The sequence below is a fragment of the Ovis aries genome, chromosome 13 (genome assembly GCF_016772045.2).
Source record: "Ovis aries strain OAR_USU_Benz2616 breed Rambouillet chromosome 13, ARS-UI_Ramb_v3.0, whole genome shotgun sequence".
In the NCBI taxonomy this organism is placed as follows: Eukaryota; Metazoa; Chordata; class Mammalia; order Artiodactyla; family Bovidae; genus Ovis; species Ovis aries.
The window spans coordinates 41,631,856-41,652,007 of NC_056066.1; the positions used below are offsets into that span (position 1 = coordinate 41,631,856).

The window sequence follows — 20,152 nt, forward strand, 5'->3', positions numbered from 1 at the left end:
GAACTTGTGCCTTACGTACAGAAGAATGCACGACTGACTTCTTCATATTTTCAGCTAATTTTACTGAAAGCAACAAAAAAGGAAGAGCCACAGAAGAGCAGTGAGAAGGCTGCATTGCCACGAAACTAGCACAGTGTGTGGGTCGACACTGAGCAAAGGGGATCCACTCTTACACAGGGTTTAATCTGCAGTTGGGTTAACCAGCCCCAGGCATGAAACATTTGCAGTAAAGTAGGTTGAGTGCCTGTAACGGCCTCCAGTGCCCCAAACAGCATCACCTGCCCCCAGTAAAGTGCTGTCAGCTCTTACACAGGTGGGCTCAGTGACACCAATATGTGGGTATGTGCTGTTAACTTAGGAATCAGACATGCAGATGGACTGCACTGTGGTTTAAAGCCAGGAAAAATTCTCTGGCTAAGGGAGCTAGGGCAGAGAGGATTAACACAAGTATCCCAGCCCAGAAAGCTGAAGACAGGTGCAAGTGATGCCCAGCGTAAAGTAAGATTCTGAACACCTAAAACTGACACAGAATCTGTCTTCCCACTGTCACTGACACAGAATCTAGCTGTTGGCTTCAAAGAATTATGTAACGCTATTAAAGCTCAAAGAACTCTGAGTACCCTTCTTCCCCAAGCTTTTCCAGAGATAAGCATTACTAAAACCACAGTACTCCACAGTATAAATAACCCTTATGTGGTGCAAAGCTCTTTCAAATATTGATATTTTACTTCATTAAAAGCACAAGGATGCAGTTCCAAAATGTCTCTGACTCTGAAATCCTGGCAAAGTCAACTTCATCTGTTTGGTTCTCTGTTTCCCTGATAAATAACAGGGCCTGATCATTCTGATGAAGATGCTAATTAATAATCCTCATCTTTAAGACTAAACATTTTACAAGCATATATTCTTGGAACCTTCACTCACTTCTCTTACACTCATCTTACAGCACAGAAAACTAAGGCACGGAGAGGCTAAGGAACTTGCCCCTGGTCCCAGAGCAAGGACAGTACACCGACCTGCTGGATCTACGTCAGTCCTAAGACGCAATGACTTCCGTGAAAACTGAGGCTGAATGCTGAGGATGAAGTCTTCCTACAATGCTCCACAACGAAACAGATGATCAACAGTCAAGAAGAAAAAAAAAAAGACGTTTCTCTAAAGACAAAACACATTTCTAAAATCCTTTTAGGATTACTGGTTCAAGATGTGGTCAGATTTCACAAGAAGCACAACCAACACTTCTTCATCGAAAGGAGCCAGACGAGCATCCCTCTGAGAATCATCAAGTGCTGTCAGGTGCTTTTTCCTCTGCCGATTACAGATTCTCTTCCAGGGATGCGAACCCAGACTGGAAATGCTGTGCCATTAAGATCACCTCCCAGCTCGAGGTGCTAGGACATTAACTTTTACTGGAATAAACTGTAATTGTTTTGTGAACCAGAGAAAGGAGTTACTGCTTGGTGTTAAGGTCAGGTGTAAGACAGGGTTCCTTATAGTACTGTCATAACTTTTAAAGGAGTACAAATTTGTGATTCATGGCTATACTCTAAACCACACATCATATGATAAATTTAGAAACCACCAGGGATAAATGCCTTGGAGAAGGCAATGGCAACCCACTCCTATACTCCTGCCTGGAAAATCCCATGGATGGAGGAGCCTGGTAGGCTGCAGTCCATGGAGTCACTAAGAGTGGAGCACGACTGAGTGACTTCACTTTCACTTTTCACTTTCATGCATTGGAGAAGGAAATGGCAACCCACTCCAGTGTTCTTGCCTGGAGAATCCCAGGGACGGGGGGGCCTGGTGGGCTGCCGTCTATGGTGTCGCTCAGAGTCGGACACGACTGAAGCGACTTAGCAGCAGCAGGGATAAATGACTAGAGGGGTTCTTGAGGCAGGAACCGTTACCTTCCTGCATCTTTGCATCCTATATTACGCGCACTGCATGAAACCTGCTTTTAAGCTTCCTGGAGATTATCAACACTGGTAAAATATCACAACTCAAACAACGAAGGTGGCAAAACAAGGAGATTCCAAACTGAATTTGCAAATGCTCTGGGTGTTGGCCAAGGGTCTTTCGCTTTCATAAGAAAATACGGAAAACCACGAGGAATTTTCTGCCTCCCTCATCCTAAACAGCTGAATCATTCATCTACTCAACCAGCCAGAATTCTTCCAAGAAACGTCAGTGCAGGCTCTGCTTTTTGGCAAGTCCGAATTTAAGACCTTCTCTAGGACGGGGCAGAAGAATTACAGGAATTGAACGGGATTTCCAAGAGACGCAGACTTCGAGGAGCTGCGTTATCCCTAAGCCAACCGGAGACCCTGGCTATCACATCAATCTCTGGCGAAGCAATGGCACCGGGTTGAGAGCACGTCCTCACTCAAGCCACGGCTATTACCCGTGTGCTTGGCGCAAGGCGCGCGGGCACAGGGCGGCGGACTGCAGGCCGGGCGCCGGAGCAGGGGTCTGGGGCCCGCCTCTCCCCTGAGCTTCACGCCCACGCGGGACTCCAGAGAGGGGCGGGCCGACTCCAGGCGAAAGAACAAACCTGTGTGGCCGCCGCGGCGTCACGCACACTCGTGCTCGGCCAGTGGGGCCTGGGACCCGCCACCCGTGCGGGGTGGGCCCCCTCCGAGGGGCCTAGAAGATCTCGGAAGGGCATGTAGGGGGCCCTGGGGTCGTCCTGAAGGGTTCTAGTGGGCGCGTGGGGCTCCGGAGATTCTAGGGGGGGGGGGGGGGGGGGTCCCTGGAGGCAAGGTGGGAGATTCCGGGGATTCTAGGGTTCCCTGGAAGCAAGGTGGGGGCTCCAGGGATTCTAAGGGGTCCCTGGAGGCAAGGTAGGGGGCTCCGAGGGTCCTAGGGCCATCCCTGGAAGGGTGTGGGGGCTTCGGGGATCCTAGAGGATTCCTGGAGGGCGTGGGGGTGCTCCGGGGATTCCAGGGAGTCCCTGGAGGCAAGGTGGGAGACTTTGGGGTATCCCTGGAGGGCGTGGGGGCCCTGCGGCGTCATGGGGACCCCAGGGGGCGCCGAGGAGACCTAGGGGAATTTCTGGAGGGTGTGTGGGGATTAGAGGGCCCCCGGGGCGCTCTGGGGGCCGCCGGACAGGGACGGAAACCCTCCCCGGGGCACGCGCGGTCCGGCGCTCACCCAAACAGCCCTCGGAGGAAGGAGTGGGAGGCCTTGACTCGCTTCTCGGCCTCGGCCATCAGCTGCACTGCCTCTCTCTCCTTCCCCGCGTTGTCCATGTCGCCAGCCTCACTCCCCGCCACAACCTCCTCAACAGGCCGGACGCGCCGTCCGCACCTCCCAGTCCTCTCTCAGCGGCCTGGCGCAGAGGCGCGGCGCGCGGCCTCTCGGGAGTTGTAGTCCAGGCGGTGCCACGGCCGTCCTCTCGCAGAGGCCGGGCGCAGAGGCGCGGCGCGCGGCCTATCGGGAGTTGTAGTCCACGTTCGGTCCGCGGGAGCCTGCGAGACGTCCCCACTCGTTTCTTGAAGGGTGCAGAGCCGGCCGACAGCTGGAGCCTGGAGACGGGTGCCTGACTTTCTCTGTAGGACCTTCGGACCAGGAGAGCGTTTGGCCTTTAAAGATGCGGGAGATGGAAAAGGGCCCGCGGCTTCTAGGGAAGACGGCCTGAAACGGCAGCATCCCGTTGCATCAGGAGTTCTTGCCCAGGACGACCGACCGTGGCCAGGGGTTGGTCCGGGGGCGCGGGATAACGGAGAGGGCGAGGACACGGCGGGTGCCCGGTGCCCGCAGGAAACCTCAACCGCACGCGAACTCCGCGAGCGATGCAGGGCGGCCACGGGAAACCGGCCCTAACCCTGCGAGGGTCACGCGCCCACCGCTCAGCTCCAGGGAGGACCTAGTTTATCTGAAGAGCCAGGCAGTTAAGAAGGAAGCATTTGCCCCAAGACAAATTCACAGTTGGTTTTCGGTCTCCATGTGAATGTCTGTCTTCTTCCCTGGTTACCAAAGACTTCCATATATAGGATCTGTGCATAATCCTCTATTGACTGAATTCTTTTCAATGGACGCGAGCCATTGAGCTCTCTTATTCTTGACATAATGCTGGCCACAGTGTGCAGTGGATTTCTTAGGACACAGTTCTGCCTGCCAGGACGACGTCTATTCTCCTAGGAGAAGTATTCATAGACAGACGCTCTCCTGTGCCAGTGATTTCCCGGCCTGTCCCAGAGGGAGTTATTCTGTAATGCAAAGTCTAGACCGTTTATATTTGGGAATACTAAAGCAAAGGTAGTGATGCGATTATGAAAGTCACTACCAAAGGAGAACTTGTGACAGCTTCAAACTATTAATACATACACTGTGGGCATTGGCACACAAAATACATCTAAGAAAATGAAGCCTGTCTTGACAGAGCAAGGCAAATGGGGTCAAACTCCTAGAAAGAAAGGACACTAAAGTATATGTCACAGAGTTCCTACAGTGCAGGCACTTCAGAGGCAGAAGGAAGCCTTAGATTCTCAGGTGGAGTTTATTTATTTTGACTTCAAAAAACTAATTTGGAGCAGGATTGGGAAAGGAGGAGGCAGGAAATTAGAGGCAATACTCAATGTGGAATAAAGAGAAAAACTGCAAAAAGTGGGCATGAGCATCTGAGAAGCAGAGCAGCCTCTGTGGATTTGGTGGCGGGACCAACCCAGAAGCTCCAAGGGCAGCATCAGCGTGTTGATTAAAGCAGTTCCCAAAGGATGTTCAAGAAATACCAGTCCCTAACCCCCTAGCTCTCTGTGTCGGCATCTCCTGAAGCTGGAGACTAGGAAGTATGTGTTCAAGAAACACGTAGGAAATTGACTGGTAGACATGGAATGGTGAGGAGTGGGATGAACTGTGAGAGTGGGACTGATGTATGTGCACGGCTGTGTGTAACACAAGGAGCTCAGCTTGGGGCTCTATGACGGCCTAGATGGATGGGAGGCAGAGGCTGGGAGGGAGGCCCACGAGGGAGGGCATATATGTATACAGCTAGCTCATTCACTTTGTTGTACAGCAGAAACTGACACAACATTGTTAGAACAACTATATGCCTATCAAAGAAGAAAGAACACTACTATTCTAGAGCATCCAGTTCATGTACCGAGTGTAACATATCAGTTCACCATTGTGGCATATTTGAGTTTTGTCACATTTGGCTGTTACCAAAATACTCAAGTCCATCCCAAGATACAAGAAAGGCTTTCCCAGAAGCAGTCACGTGGACCTGACTGCTCTAGGGTGTGGAGTCTCTTCCCCTCCACGCTCTGCACAGGAGACAGGATCAGGAAACGCGTGATGCCTGTTGCCCACGGATTCCATACTTGCCGCTGTGCCTACTCCTTAACGTCTCTTTGTAACCAAATCAATTCCAGGGTACTTTTGCGGTCATTTGTGGACCTGGGCAGAGCAGGAGACCTTGGCATGCCTGATGCTCATGAGGACAAGACCATGCTGCTCTCATTACAAATCAATGTACTTCTCGTCGTCTATTTAGTGCCATGTTTTCCCCACTTTGTACTTCCTGTTGGTGATTTCACTATTTAAACTGTCCCCCAAGCACCACGCTGAAGTGCTGTCTAGTGTCTTCAGGGGAGAAGGCTGGACTGTGCCCTCCAGAGAAAACACATGTGTTGGATGAGCTTCATTCAGGCATGAGTTGTGGGGCTGTGGGCTGTGAGTCCATGTTAACAAGTCACTGAGATGTCAAATCAAATGAAATATGTTGTGTGCAAGAAGGTTACATAGTGATGGGTGACCAACACGGGAAGCAAACCTGTATTTCCCTGGGGGTTGAAAGGTGGGGCAGGATGATGGTTCAATCTTTGTTAATTCAGGATCTCTACTGACTTTACAGAACTACCTCTAATGGTGAAACTCGACCACTTTGGGAGGGCGTCTGGTTGACAATGAAGTCAAATCAGGGAATCTCTCTTCCCATTCCCCAAAAGAAATGGACAAAAAAAAAAAAATAATAATCTATCAACTCTTCCCGAGAATGAAAGCAGGGAAATCTCTCCATGTCAGACCACCTTACCCCCAGCCCCACTCACCAGCCGCCTCGTGGTGCTGTCTGCTCTGTGGTTCTGACCTGTACGGACTGCATCCATGGGGCCATGACCTCTGACTTCCTGTTGTGTTTGGCCAAAAGATGCCCAGCCAGAGGTGGAGGGCAGAAGGTAAGAAACAACATGGCAGTTTTCCTTGGTCTCCTGGTCAGGTGACCATTTAAGGCTCCCTTCATCCTGCAGGAAATGACAGTCCTGTGCCCTGGGTTCCTTCGCCCACAGCATTGCAGGTACCCCCATAAGTAAGCCCTCCTTTTGCTAGTGTGTCCTGCAGGGACCCAGATAGACATGCTCCCCGGGTCGTTGTCTGAAGCCCATATAACCTTAAAACCCAGAACACAAAAGGTCAGTGTGAGAAAGGACAATTTGGAGCCAGTCTCACTTATGAACATGGATACAAAAATTCTAAACAAACATTAGTAAACACACCATGCAAAAAAAAAGAAAATCTTGATAGTTATGAACATAAATATGAAATGCTAAACTTTAAAACTTAAAGAAGTTTTAAGTGAAAATACAGGAAAATAGCTTTATGACCTTAATTTCCCAAATAGACATCAGAACTGCAAACTGTAAGAGAAAAAATTGATACATTCACTCCATTAAGGACCTCTATAGCTCAAACAGGAAAGAATCTGCCTGCAATGCAGGAGACCAGGGTTCGATCCCTGGGACGGGAAGACCCTCTGGAGAAGGGAATGGCAATCCATTCCAGTATTCTTTACTGGAGATTCCCATGGACAGAGAAGCATGGCTGGCTACATTCCATGGGGTCACAAAGAGTCGGACAAGACTGAGCGACTAACACACACACACACACACACACACACACACACACACACACACACATCATTAACAGTAAAGATGTATTTTTACCAACTTAGCATAGCTCAAACAGAAAGAAGAAACCACAACCCAGGAAAGGATATTTGCAGCACACCTACCCGCAAATCATTATTATTAAGGATAAAGAAATTACAAATCAGTGGAACACTGACAACCAAATAGAAAACACGAGCAAAGAACTTGAAGACTTGAAGGTTACAGCAGCAAAGTCTGGATCCTCTTCAGCTTTTGCTGCTGTTTGCCTGGAGAGAATGGAGGTATGTTCACAGGAAACCAGTCAATGGCCACCAGTGGCCTTTAGGGCCTGGGTCCCCTTTCTTTGTTTTCAGGATGGGTCTTGACCACTATTTAAGTCACATAGCCTGCTTTGTTGGTGGTGTTCAGTCGCTAAGTCATGTCCTACTCTTTTTTTTAATTTAAATTTATTTTAATTGGAGGCTAATTACTTTACAATATTGTATTGGTTTTGCCATACATCAACATGAATCCACCACGGGTGTACATGTGTTTCCCATCCTCAACCCCCCTCCCACCTCCCTCCCTGTACCATTCCTCTGGGTAATCCCAGTGCACCAGCCCCTAGCATCCTGTATCCTGCATCAAACCTGGACTGGCAATTCGATTCTTATATGATATTCTACATGTTTCAATGCCAGAGTCTTCACTCTGTATAATAGGCTCCAGTTTCATCCACCTCATTAGAACTTTCAAATGTATTCTTTTTGATGGCTGAGTAATACTCCATTGTGTATATGTGCCACAGCTTTCTTATCCATTCATCTGCTGATGGACATCTAGGTTGCTTCCATGTCCTGGCTATTATAAATAGTGCTGCGATGAACATTGGGGTACACGTGTCTCTTTCAATTCTGGTTTCCTCAGTGTGTATGCCCAGCAGTGGGATTGCTGTGTCATAAGGCAGTTCTACTTTCAGTTTTTTTAAGGAATCTCCACACTGTTCTCCATAGTGGCTGTACTAGTTTGCATTCCCACCAACAGTGTAAGAAGGTTCCCTTTTCTCCACACCCTTTCCAGCATTTATTGCTTGTAGACTTTTGGATCGCAGCCATTCTGACTGGCGTGAAATGGTACCTCATTGTGGTTTTGATTTGCATTTCTCTGATAATGAGTGATGTTGAAAATCTTTTCATATGTTTGTTAGCCATCTGTATGTCTTTTTTGGAGAAATGTCTATTTAGTTCTTTGGCCCATTTTTAGATTGGGTTGTTTATTTTTCTGGAATTGAGCTGCAGGAGTTGCTTGTATATTTTTGAGATTAGTTGTTTGTCAGTTGCTTCATTTGCTATTATTTTCTCCCATTCTGAAGGCTGTCTTTTCACCTTGCTTCTAGTTTCCTTTGTTGTGCAGAAGCTTTTAATTTTAATTAGGTCCCATTTGTTTATTTTTGCTTTTATTTCCAGTATTTTGGGAGGTGGGTCATAGAGGACCCTGCTGTGATTTATGTTGGAGAGTGTTTTACCTATGTTCTCCTCTAGGAGTTTTATAGTTTCTGGTCTTACGTTTAGATCTTTAATCCATTTTGAGTTTATTTTTGTGTATGGTGTTAGAAAGTGTTCTAGTTTCATTCTTTTACAAATGACTTCCGTGAACTGCAGCACGCGTCCTTATCCTTCACTATAGCCTGCCTGCTTAGGAGCTGATAAACCAACATCACAGGATTATGAACACCATCTGTAGAAGGCTTGCATGAGGACAAAGGCATGTGAAAAACCCACCACCCCAGGCAGAAGTCCCATGGAGACAAAATGCCTGGCCCTGTGACCTCTGACCTCCTGAGCCCCGTGGTTTCTTAGGTGTCTTAGTCTGGAAAGAGCAAACGTCCCCTGGGGCTTTCAGGGTGGTGCCTTGCCACCGCTGGCAGTCTGCTGCTGGCCTGCACATGGGGGACCAGCAAGCCTCTGGCCAGGGTCAGCCACATCCTTCTGCCTCAGCCCAGGGACCAGGGCATCCGCTGGCGGCCGGCAGTGCCTTCTATAGCCTCCATTGGGAGCGTTCTGGGCAGGCATTCATCCAGCTCAGGCTGCTCCCTGCTGGGCTTGCTTTGAAGGGCTTCTGGCAGTAGGATGAACCACAAATCGATTGGCTTCCTGCCTGGATTCTATCCAGGTCAGCAGCCAGGCCAGAGCAGGACTGTTCAGAGGACAAGGAGGAGCTTGTCAAACACAAACCAAACAAGAAGATGGTGGAAAGCAGAACCCAGAGGGGCCAGCCTGTTGCTTGGAGGGGCTCATTTGTTCCCCCAAAGTGAGGAGGGGAGGCTCAGGAGCAAGCAGGTCGCTAGGAGAGTGCAACACCTTGACCCATGTCCCAGCCCCAGGCCAGTCGTTCCAGAGCAATGGAGGAAAGGAATGGCCGGCAGCCCAGGGCCGTTCCACCTGCCTGCTCCTTCTTGTGCAAACAGCCCCAGGCACTGGGCCGGCACTTCTGTACCTTTTATGATTCAACATGCACAGGCTGTTTTACTGTGACACTGACTTTACATACTCAGAAGGTGAAGCTCAGCCAAGCAACAGTGGCGAGGCCTCCCCACCTCAACACTCAGCTCCTGCTGGGCGGTGTCCCCCTCACAGTGGCCCAGGCCCCATGGTGAGATCAGACCAACAGCCACCCCATAGGATGTCTGCACCCAGCCTGGCCAGGCGGGAGTGCTCTCTACCTGGCTGCCTGCTCCCGAACAGCCTGTCCTGGAACCTGCCGGACACCCTAGCGCTTCGGCTCTCACCAGCCATGTGACTCCCCCTGCCCCAGGACCTGCTCCACTTCGGGGACCAAAGGCACCCCCACTTCAGATGTCCAGTCAGACCATAGCGCGATGAGCAGTGGTTTTGCCCAGCGTGGTCTATTCAGGCTCTGTCACTGGATGTGATCAGGCCCCTTCCTCTGACCTTGTAGACTTGCCCAGGCTTCAGATCCCCCTTACTCCCCTGCCACGCCGTATCTTTCCAGTTTTCACCCAACTGTCCCATAACCACACACAGCAACTGGGCCTCAGGCTTTCCCTTTCTGTGAGTTTTATGAGTGTTCTTCTTCTGCTAGTTGTACCATGTTTCATGGACATGATGAGCCCCCATTTGCCCTTATTTTACGGACAGTAAGTTGTTGCTTTTCCCGGCAGCATGTTCCACCTTCCCCCCATTCCATGGTCTTCACCAAGCCCTGGTTCCCCCTTTTACCATGGACAGGACCACCTCTGCTTTCCACTTATCACATGGACATGACTAAGCCCTCAACTTCTCCCTTAACTGTGGAAACAACCCATCTCAGCCCTCTGATTTGTGAATGGAACACTGCTGCCTGACTCGTCTTGCCCCAGGGATGTCGTCCAGTCCCTGTTCCTCACTTTCCGTGGACAGGACCAGGATGCTGTGTTCCCATTGGTCCACGATCTTGCCCTGTTTCATCCTTACTCTTGGAAAGGACTAGAGCACTGCTACTTCCTCATTTCACAGATGTGACCAAGGCTCTTTTTTTTCCCCTTAGGCATAGACTTGATGAGGCCTCCTACTTCTTCCCACTTCCTCCTTTTCCTTGGATATGTTCATTCTCCTTTTCCTTTTCCTGCCATTTGACCAGGGCCCCTGTTCTCCCCTTATTCCATGCATATAATCAGCCCACATTTCTTAAGCAAAACTATTTGGTATGTTTGTGGGTTTCCTAACACGGCCCTTGGATATCACCTTCCCCTTCCCAGGTCCACAGACTGGTGGTGTATCCAGGGTGGCTGTACATCTAGACGTCTGGGGCGGGCTGAGCTGGTCCAGACCCAAGCACTCTCGTACATCACTCAGAATCCTTCTGTATCTGCTTCATGATTGCACACCTGCCATCCGGGCTCAAGTATTGTTGAGGTTGCCGCCTCCCTGAGCTGGACAAATCATGAAGCCATGGGGTCTGGGAGGACACCCTGCCAAGTATAGTAAGACTTTCACACTGGAGAGTGGTCTAGGTTCCAGGACACTTGGGGTCCAACGGGCCATGGGTGTGTGTGTTCAGAGTCATGGCAGAATCATGGGGGAGGGTGTTCTGGCTTGAGAACAGGTTCCTCCCTTCATTGTCTCCACCGTAATCTGAGATGAGTCTTTTTCCCCGTTTTCATCTTATAGATGAAGAATCTGAAGCTAAGGAGATGAACCAGCTCCCCTAGAACCCAGCAAAGACCCCAGCACAGCCAATTACAAACCTGGGTCTCCCTCACCATATCAAGCTGCTTCTCAGTGACTAAGATCCTATGTATTTATTTTTGAACATTTTAATCTTTATTTTGAAGTCAGTTTAGACTTACAAAAAGGTTACAACAATAGCATCAAGTTCTCCCATCCCTGCATGCTAATATCCTGTGTTAATTCTAGGACGATGGTGGAAACCAAAGAGTTAACATTTGTATTCACAGAAGAAATGTTCACATATTTAAGTAGGTGTTAGTCATTCTGGCTTATATATGAAGTGAAGTGAAGTGACATCGCTCAGTTGTGTCCGACTCTTTGCGACCCCATGGACTGTAACCCACCAGGCTTCTCCATCCATGGAATTTTCTAGGCAAGAGTACTGGAGTACTGCCTTCTCCAGGGGATCGTCCCAACCCAGGGATCAAACCCAGGTCTCCTGCATTGTAGGCAGACGCTTTACTGTCTGAGCCACCAGGGAATCCCCAGGCTTATATATGAGTTGTGTTGAATTTTATGCTAATTAAAACAGCCTGTTTGTGACCCATCAGACATACACTGTATATCTGCTTTAATCGCTAAAGAAAAGGGCAGACTGTCCAGAAGTTTATAACATCTGAAGATAAGAGATAAATGCCTGCCTTCCTAGGATACTGATGTTGAGACTCCTTGATGATAAGACTCCTCCCAGGGCCGCAGCTGAACTGACTCTCTGTATACTTGCTGATCCAGTTTTTTTGAAACCCTGCAGGCATGTATCCCTGACTGGTTTGATGTTCTTTGTTCTAATACGACACAGAACTACTGACAGCCATGCTTCTTCCCAGAAGTTCCTCAGAGTCATGTGAGGTGTTGTGTCTCTGGATATACTCCTCAGTTTATCTCAAACAGAGCCCTTTTCTATCCCCATTATAGATGGGTTATTGGTTATTCATGTCAACAGTTTTACGCTATTAATCTACAGACCTTATCCACATTTCATAATTGTCCCACTAGAGTTCTTTGTCTGGGGCAGAATGCCATTCAGGATCCCACTTTGGTGAGTGTTTTAAGCACAGGGAGCTCTTATGGGCTTATGGGTGCTGGTGATGGGGTTTAGGACAAGCTATCCCCAAATATGGCACCTTGGCCCAAAGATGGTCTTAAGCCAGAGGAGTCTGAAAAAATGGCAGAAGCAGGAAGGTCACTCTGACCTCTCCACTAGTCCTTCCTTCCTGAAGCAGGAGATAAATGTACCAAGTGAAACCATCCCCTCCCTGCACATGAGGACAGAGGTTGTCTGTAGCTGGAGACCGGAACACAGAGCCAAGGAGTCTGCATAAACTAACCTGTTACCCCTGCACCATAGGGTACCCTGAACTCAACCCCTTCATCTTGGTTACTTCACAGTTTTACTGTGTCTACAAGTGAAAGCTCCCTGCTCTGGTCACTTCTCTGGATCTTCGCTTTCTTGTGGAGGCTCCCAGGTACTCATGAAGGCCCAGAAAGTTGGTTGCCTTTCTCCTGTTAATCTGGCTTCTGTCAATTTAATTCTTAGGCCCAGACAGAAACCCAAAGAGTGGAGAGGAAATTTCCCCTCCTGCACAGGTAACACCTAACCTCCGGGGGACTGCAGGATTTAATTTCTAAACAAGGCTCACAGCTCATTGCTCCCTCATAGAAAGGCCACAGTTACCTCACAAAGCTCTGCTGGGGTCACACCAAGATGGTAAGGGCTAGCACTGGGGCCTGCAGGCACACTTGGATCCAGCAGCAGAACTCTGTGGTCAGTGGATGGCAGAGAGCCAGCGCCAAAAGGGAAGCACAGGAAATAGTGGATCGCTGGCCTGGACGGCTGGAACTCACTGTAGGTAATTGGAAGGTATCAGGCCCTCATCCCTTGCATCCCAGTTCAAGCATCACCTTCTCTGTAACCTTCCCCCAGTCCCACAGACAGACTCTTTTCCATCTGATGAAAGAAAGTGAAAGGAATTGGTCACGTCTGAGTCTTTGTGACCCCGTGGACTATAGCCTGCCAGGCTCCTCTGTCCATAGAATTCTCTAGGCAAGAATACTGGAGTGAGTAGCTACTCCCTTCTCCAGGGGCTCTTCCCAAGCCATGGATCCAACCCAGGTCTCCTGCATTGCAGGCGCATTCTTTACCGTCTGAGCCACCAGGGAAACCCCTTCTCTGTCTGATACATCACCTCTTCTTGCCTGCGGGGTCTATCCTGGGGGCTTTCCTCCTAGTAGGGTATGAAGGGGGAGAGAGGCATTTAGAAATCATACTTGCCTCAGTTACTGAGAAACCCAGGGGGTGAGAAAAGTGAATGACCCTCTGCAGGTCCCTGGCGGGTCCTCCGGTCAAGTCATGGGCAAGCCCTGGAAAGAAGGGGTCAAGGTCTCGGTCCTTGGTTTCACGCAGGCAGGCATCTCCCGTGGAAACCTGCATTGGTGAGGGCAGCAGGGAGAGCAAGTGAGTGGACGTGGCTGCACCCTCCTACCTGCAAAGCCCCGTGGAGAAGAGACCACAGAGATGGGAGCCGGACGCTGGGGGAACCCACTGCTGCTGCTGGCGGCCCTGGCCCTCGTGCTGGGTCGGCATCAGCAGTGGCTGGGCTTCCAGGATTCCGAGAGCCCAAAGAACGTGAACGCCACGCTCACCTTCTTCTTGGAGAACTACAACAACAAGAGCAATGACTCCTACCTGTTCGGCGTAGACAAGCTGCTCCGCAGCCAGGTGCAGGTGAGACAGCGGCACATGTGTGGCTTCAGAGAGGGCTGGGGTGGGCGGCGGCTTCCTGGGAGCCGGCCCTGCAGGGTCCTTCAGACCCCGAGCCCCTTGAGTATCCTCTGAGCTTCTTAGCTACTCTTCTGGGGGGAAGAATTGGTTTCATTCAGAAATTGGCCAGAGGGACAGCAACCGAGGATGGTTTCATTGCCTTTATTATTCCTCTCTTTTGGCAAAATATAAGCATTCATGTCCGCAGCTTGAAAATCTAGATCTGGAGATTGTAGCTGTGTCCTTGAGAAACCCAGAATGATACAGAGGGCCTCTAGTTGGGTCCCTTTCCGAGCCTGGAATTACCCATCCTCTCTCATTTTGTTTAACATATAAAGTTTCTCTGAAATACATCAGTTGAAGGATAATAGAGGAAAGCAAAGCTGTTTTAAAAAACACTTCTGTTGGTCCAGCCTGCCCTCAAGGTTAGAGAGTAAATTCTATGAATTAGGATGGCGACAGTAATACACCTTGGTTCAATTTGCTGGATTTGGGGAATGACTGACTTGGAGATCAAGGCTCCAGTTAGAGAGAGGGGCGGCAGGAATGGAGCCCAGGGTGGGGCGGGCCATCAGGAAGTGCTGGTATGACCCAAAGGGCCTCCCGGGCGTGGACAGCAGCCGGTCCACCTGAATCACTCCTGCTGCGCGACGGCAGCATACAGGCCCGAGGACACTGAGCTGATGTGGCCACTAGGTGGCGGCCACTCACCACATTCTGCTCAAGGGGGCCTTTTCTTCCCCCTGTTGGTCCCTGGGATAAAGTGGAACTCCAGGAGGCCAGTAACAGAGTTGGTGAAAGTGAAGTGAAAGCGAAAGTCGCTCAGTCGTGTCCGACTCTTTGCGACCCCATGGACTGTTGGTCCTCTATCACTAACAGTTAACTCAAGTAATTGTTTACAAGCGAACTTCTGATATCACTCAGCCAGGTTAGTGGACAGAGAGTGTGCCCCTGAGGGGCTGCGTGACCTGGGGCCAGGCCCCTGGGCAGGCCTGTGCGCTGCCCATTGACTGCTTCCATCTGTGCCTCACAGTGGGCAGGGACGGGACACAGTGGCCGTCTTTGCTGGGCTCCCAGTGCCCCTTCTGGTTTTGACACCATGCTCCTCCTAATTGTGGGGTCTTGGTCAAGCACCATCCAGACTCTCCAGGCCTCAGCTTCCTGACCTTCGAAGTGGGCTGAATAAGAGTGAAGTAGCACCTGTGAAAACATTTGTATCATCACAATCATTCCTATTACGATTTCACAAATAAGTCTAACAATGAGAAAACATGGAGCACACTCAAGCTTCCCTGGTGGCTCAGATGGCAAAGAATCTGCTTGCACACACAAAAAGAGAATCTGCCTGCAATACAGGAGACCTGACTTCGATCCTTGGGTCAAGAAGATACCCTGGAGAAGGAAATGGCAATGCACTCCAGTACTCTTGCCTGGAGAATCTGTGGCCAGAGGAGCCCGAGGGGTTATAGTCCATGGGGTCACAAAGAGTTGGACACGACTGAGCGACTGAGCAGGCGAGCCCAAGCACACTAAAAGGTTGGTTAACTTTAAGCTAGCCTTCTAGATTCTTCACACATGCAGGGTGTGCTGAATTGTCAGTGACAAAACTCTTGGCACCAGTCTCGCTAGCTGGTTGGAGCGATCCTTAGATGAACAGCCAGGAGCCCTGAATCCTGATGTCGGACCGGGCCCATGTCCTGACATCCTTCCAGGGGTCTCCGGGATCAGGATGGTGGTCCTATCCCAGTTCCCTTCCCCCGCCTCTCTGCCCTGAGGTTTTCTGGGGCCTGTCCTCCCAGGAGCCACCCCACAGAGTGCCCAGCCTTCTCACCGCTTTGACCACTAACTTTGAGACAAGGCAGCAGGGAGGGAAGATGAGGACAGGGGCAGAGCCCAGGAACTAGACTAGCCCATATGGCTCCATCCACGTGTTCTGAGGACCACAGTGCAGACTTGGGTGCATGATGGGACTGTAGCCAGGTTGCCTCCCTGGTCCCAAGGATGTGAGGGAGACAGGTAAGAAGCCACCTGTGGCTGCAATAGTAGAGCGGGTACAGAGCAAGGACTGGGCATCGCACATCCCAGGTGGTGATCAGGGGGCACTGGGCATCCTCTGGCAGGTAGGGAGGAGGCTGAGCCCCAGGATTGGACCAGGGACGGAGGCTCCTGAAGCTCTTCTCCTGTGCCAGCTCCTCCGGGAGAGCACCAGCCATGCTGGGAGTCAAAGCTAACAGCCTTTGCTTCTTGGTAGCTGACAACGGGCTTGGAGTACCTGATTACTGTGAAGATTAGCCGGACCAAGTGCAAGAGGAACAGCACGAAAAACCGCTCGTGCCCCATTCAGACCAAGAAGAATCTGAAGAAGGTGTGTGCTGACAAGCAGCTGACGAGGGGCTCCAGTCAAGGGGGCAGTAAACATTGCACAAGGAAACGTGGATCCGTGTCAGGGGCCCTGTGGCTGGGGCAGAGCCAGGACTCGGCCGCAGGGCTGCCTGATGCCACGGGTGGCACCCGGGGCGGGGAGGAGAAAAGGGAAGCGCTGTAACTGGGCATCTCTGCACCCTGGGCTGGCACTGCCCCAGCCCCAGGTCTCTGGGCTGCCGGACCCCTTGCCCACCTGGTCCACTCCCTGGACCTCAGGTTGAAGTGGCTTTACTTTCCTTGGGGACCTTGTTCTGTCTTGGTCCGCATCCCCGGGTCCCTCTGGATTGTCCAGTCACCTCCTTGTCTCCCTACCTCTGACCTCCTCCTGGTCCCTCCTGCAAGTTGGCAGGCCTGAGGGTCTCTCTATGCCCGGGAGGGAAGTGCAGGAGGACTGGGTGGGGGAGCCCAGGATGACATTCCTCTGCTGACATGGACACCCCCTTCACCCCCAGCATGTGCCAGCGAGCAAAACCCACCTCGCCCATGTGGTCAGGCCTCAGCGCAGGGTCCAGACTCCCCAAGCAGGGGCAGAGGTCAGGGGCAGAAACTTCTTGTCATCTTTAAGAACCATTTTCCTGAAAGCTGACTGTTTTCTCTCTTCTCTCACAGAGTTTCATTTGCGACTTTTTGGTGTACACTCTACCTTGGATGAATCATTACCAGCTCTGGAACAACTCATGCCTGGATGTATAGATGCATGTGTGCAAAGATCCTTGATGGACGCTGGGTCCGCTGTGCTGGGTGCTTTGTGCTGTAGAATCCGCCAGATCCTCATATCCCTCATCGAGATCTCGTCCACACTCACATACACGTGCACACTCATGGCCACCCAAAGCTCTCCCATGTGCACTCACACTCATGCACGGAGTCAGTGGTCTTTAGGCAGCTGATGCCATTTGAGCAGAAGGCGGTTAATAACTGCCTTAGTTATAACTAACTTAGTTCCCACCCTCAGTCACATCTCTGAGCTTTTTTAGTTCAGGTACCTTCTGACTCTGGCCTGAGCTTGGAGGGCCCAGTTTCTGCCCCATGCATTGATAACTCTATGACTGACACTAGTCTCTGTGAGTACGTCAGGGGTCCCAATGCCCACCTCCAGGCTCAGGAATTCACTGGGAGGACTCTCAGTGTGCTCAGGGATGTGATTATTGCAGTGATGGATACAGGACAAAATCAGCACAGGGAAGAAGCTCTGGGGGAGACATCACAGACATCAGGCTCAGGATTCCAGCATCCCTTCTCAGGGCCACCACATGGGACACCCCTCATTCCTCTAGGAATTCAATGGGACATGTGCCAGGGAATCTCCCTGGGGACTTGGTGCTGTTCACATGGGCAGCCTCTGCCCAGTATGTACCGAAATCGCGGATTTGCGGAAAGAAAACAGGTGCTCAGCATAAACCCCATTGTTTGTATAAACATTGTAGACATAGTGAGGCCCTCTTATCGCTGAAAGAAAGTTTTATATCAGCATCGGAATGGTTTGTCATCCAAGTTCCCAGGCTCCAGCCAAGGCCAGGCTTGCCAGCAGGCCTTTCCAAGGACCCTATCTTGGGCTGGCTGTGGGAGCTTTTCTTGACAGAGGGTTTTTGAGCCTCTCTCGGGCTCACGGCTGGGGGAGTGAGACCCATGGTGTCTTCCCTCATGCAACTCACAAGTCGAGCAGAAAAGATGCGCCCTTAACCACTAGTGGATCGGCTGTGGGCTGAGCGCTGCCCCAAGACCAGCTGGCCTCTTCCCTGGGGACTGGGTCTCACCAGCAGTCATAATGGTAGCAGGAGAGAGTGTTTCCAAAGGGGAAAAGTAAACACACGAGCAAGAACCTCACATTTGCCAGAAGGTCCTAAGTCAGAAGAGAGAATGGAGGTAAAGGGTTAAAGGTGGGGAAATTGTTGTGCAAAAAAAGAGGGATGTCCAGTTTTGCAAATCTGATGTCCTAGAGGGCTGCCTGGGGACCTGGCACTGCCTGCTACCCTTGCTCCCTCATTGATCAGAGTGAGAGTCTTATGAAATGGCATCTTATCACCCTGCCACAGGCCAAGAGCCTCCAGGAAACCTCTCTGTCCAGATCCTAACATCCCAGCCGAGTTCGGCCTAGTGGCTGACTTCTAGAAATGGAATATAAATGGAGATAAACTGTCTACACATCTCTCAAACTGGTAGAATATTGATGCGAGTAAACCAAATTATATATACGTAATATAATACCTAGAGTAACCACTAAAAAGTGTATGTGGAGAAACATAGCAAAAACAGTATAAAAATACATGGAAAAAAACAAAAACAGTATAGATACATACAAGTGGAATTCTTTTTAAAAATGTTCAAGAAACTCACAGGAAAAATAAAACAAATAAAAAGCAGAGAGAACAGAGAACAAATAGCAAAATAGACATAGTCACTGACATATTAATAATTATATGCATGGTACATACAAGTCATGTGTAAATTGTCTCAATAAGCCAATCAAAAGACAGAGATTGATAGAGTGGATTTAGAAAATGACCCCACTGTAGGCTGTCTACAAGAAGCTTTCCTTAAACATAATGATATAGGTAGGTTGAAAATAAAAGGGTGAAAAAAGTTTTATTATGCAAGCATTCATTGAAAGCATGAGAGCCTACATTAGTATCAGATGAAGATGACCTCAGAGCATGGATCGTCACCAGAGAAGATATTGCTATATAGCCTCTAAGTTGTATCTGACTCTTTTGCACCCCTGTGATCTGTAGCCCACCAGGCTCCTCTGCCCATGGGATTTCCCAGGCAGGAATACTGGAGTGGGTTGCCATTTCCTCCTCCAGGGGATCTTCTCAACCCAAGGATCGAACCCGCGTCTCCTGTGTCTTCTGCACTGGCGGGGAAAGTATTTACCACTGGGCCACAGAGAAGCCCGTGTCCAGAGACAGAGGAACATTATAATACATCCACTCTGGAAAAGCTTGGCAGTTTTTTTCTTTTTTAATCTTAAAATATGCTTTGCCACATAACTCAGCAATTGCGCTCCTGGACATTTAACTTAGAGAAATGAAAATTTAGTTCCACACATAAATCTTACATCAACGGTCCCTAACCTCCGGGATCTAATGCCTGATGATCTGAGGTGGAGCTGATGTAATAAAATAAAAATAAAGTGTACAATAACTGTAATGCCCTTGAATCATCCTGAAATATCCCCCACCCCTCCTCAGCCCATGGAAAAATTGTTTTCCATGAAACTGGTTCCTGGAGCCAAAAAGATTGGGGACCACTGTCTCACATGATTGTCCATAAAAGCTTCTTTTGTAATAGCCCAAAGCTTGAACAACTAACACACCCGCAACAAGTAAGTAGTTAACTCTGGTACTGAGTACGCCATGGAATGCCACTCAGGAGTTAAAAGGCACTTACTGCTGATGCATGAAATGATTTGGATGGATCCCAAGGGCATTGTTACCAGTCCCCAAAGAGCCCTGTATGATTCCATTTATATAATATGTGTTAATTGGTACAGTGATAGAGATGAAGAAATTAGTGATTTCTGGAAGCATGAGAGGGTGAAGGAAGGGTGTGATTGCCGTGGCGTTCGGGCAGAAGGTCTTCGTGGAGGTGGCCACACAAATCTACATATGTGATGAAAGGACACACACACACTGTATGGTGTCAGTTTCCTGCCTGTGATAGTTTTCCATAATTACCAAAGATGTAACCATGGTTGGGGGAGGAACTAAATGAAAGGTAAAGGGACCATTCTGCATTCTTTGTAACTTCCTCTGAATCTACAGTGATTTCAAAATAAGAAATTTCAAAAATCCACTGGGCTGGGAAGTCCAAGGTCAATGAGCACACATGTCCTGCCTTTCCTTTATTCTCCAACCCACCCCCATCCC

At 49.8% G+C, this 20,152-nt stretch overlaps 2 protein-coding genes across 2 annotated transcripts in view; one reads left to right on the forward strand and one right to left on the reverse strand.

The window, feature by feature from the left end:
* Positions 1-3,284, reverse strand: part of NAPB (NSF attachment protein beta) — a 35,716-nt gene extending 32,432 nt beyond the window's left edge. Inside the window, exon 1 of the mRNA XM_004014303.5 lies at positions 3,154-3,284. Coding sequence (XP_004014352.1) covers positions 3,154-3,251 — 98 coding nt within the window. The 5' untranslated portion in view covers positions 3,252-3,284. The remainder of the gene's footprint in view (positions 1-3,153) is intronic.
* Positions 3,285-9,129: 5,845 nt separating this feature from the next.
* On the forward strand, positions 9,130-19,386 carry CSTL1 (cystatin like 1). The gene is made up of 3 exons (XM_027976423.3): positions 9,130-13,823; positions 16,111-16,224; positions 16,893-19,386. Exons 1-3 carry the CDS (start codon positions 13,614-13,616, stop codon positions 16,974-16,976), a joined length of 408 nt encoding a protein of 135 aa, XP_027832224.1. The 5' UTR covers positions 9,130-13,613; the 3' UTR covers positions 16,977-19,386.
* The last annotated feature ends 766 nt before the right edge of the window (positions 19,387-20,152 follow it).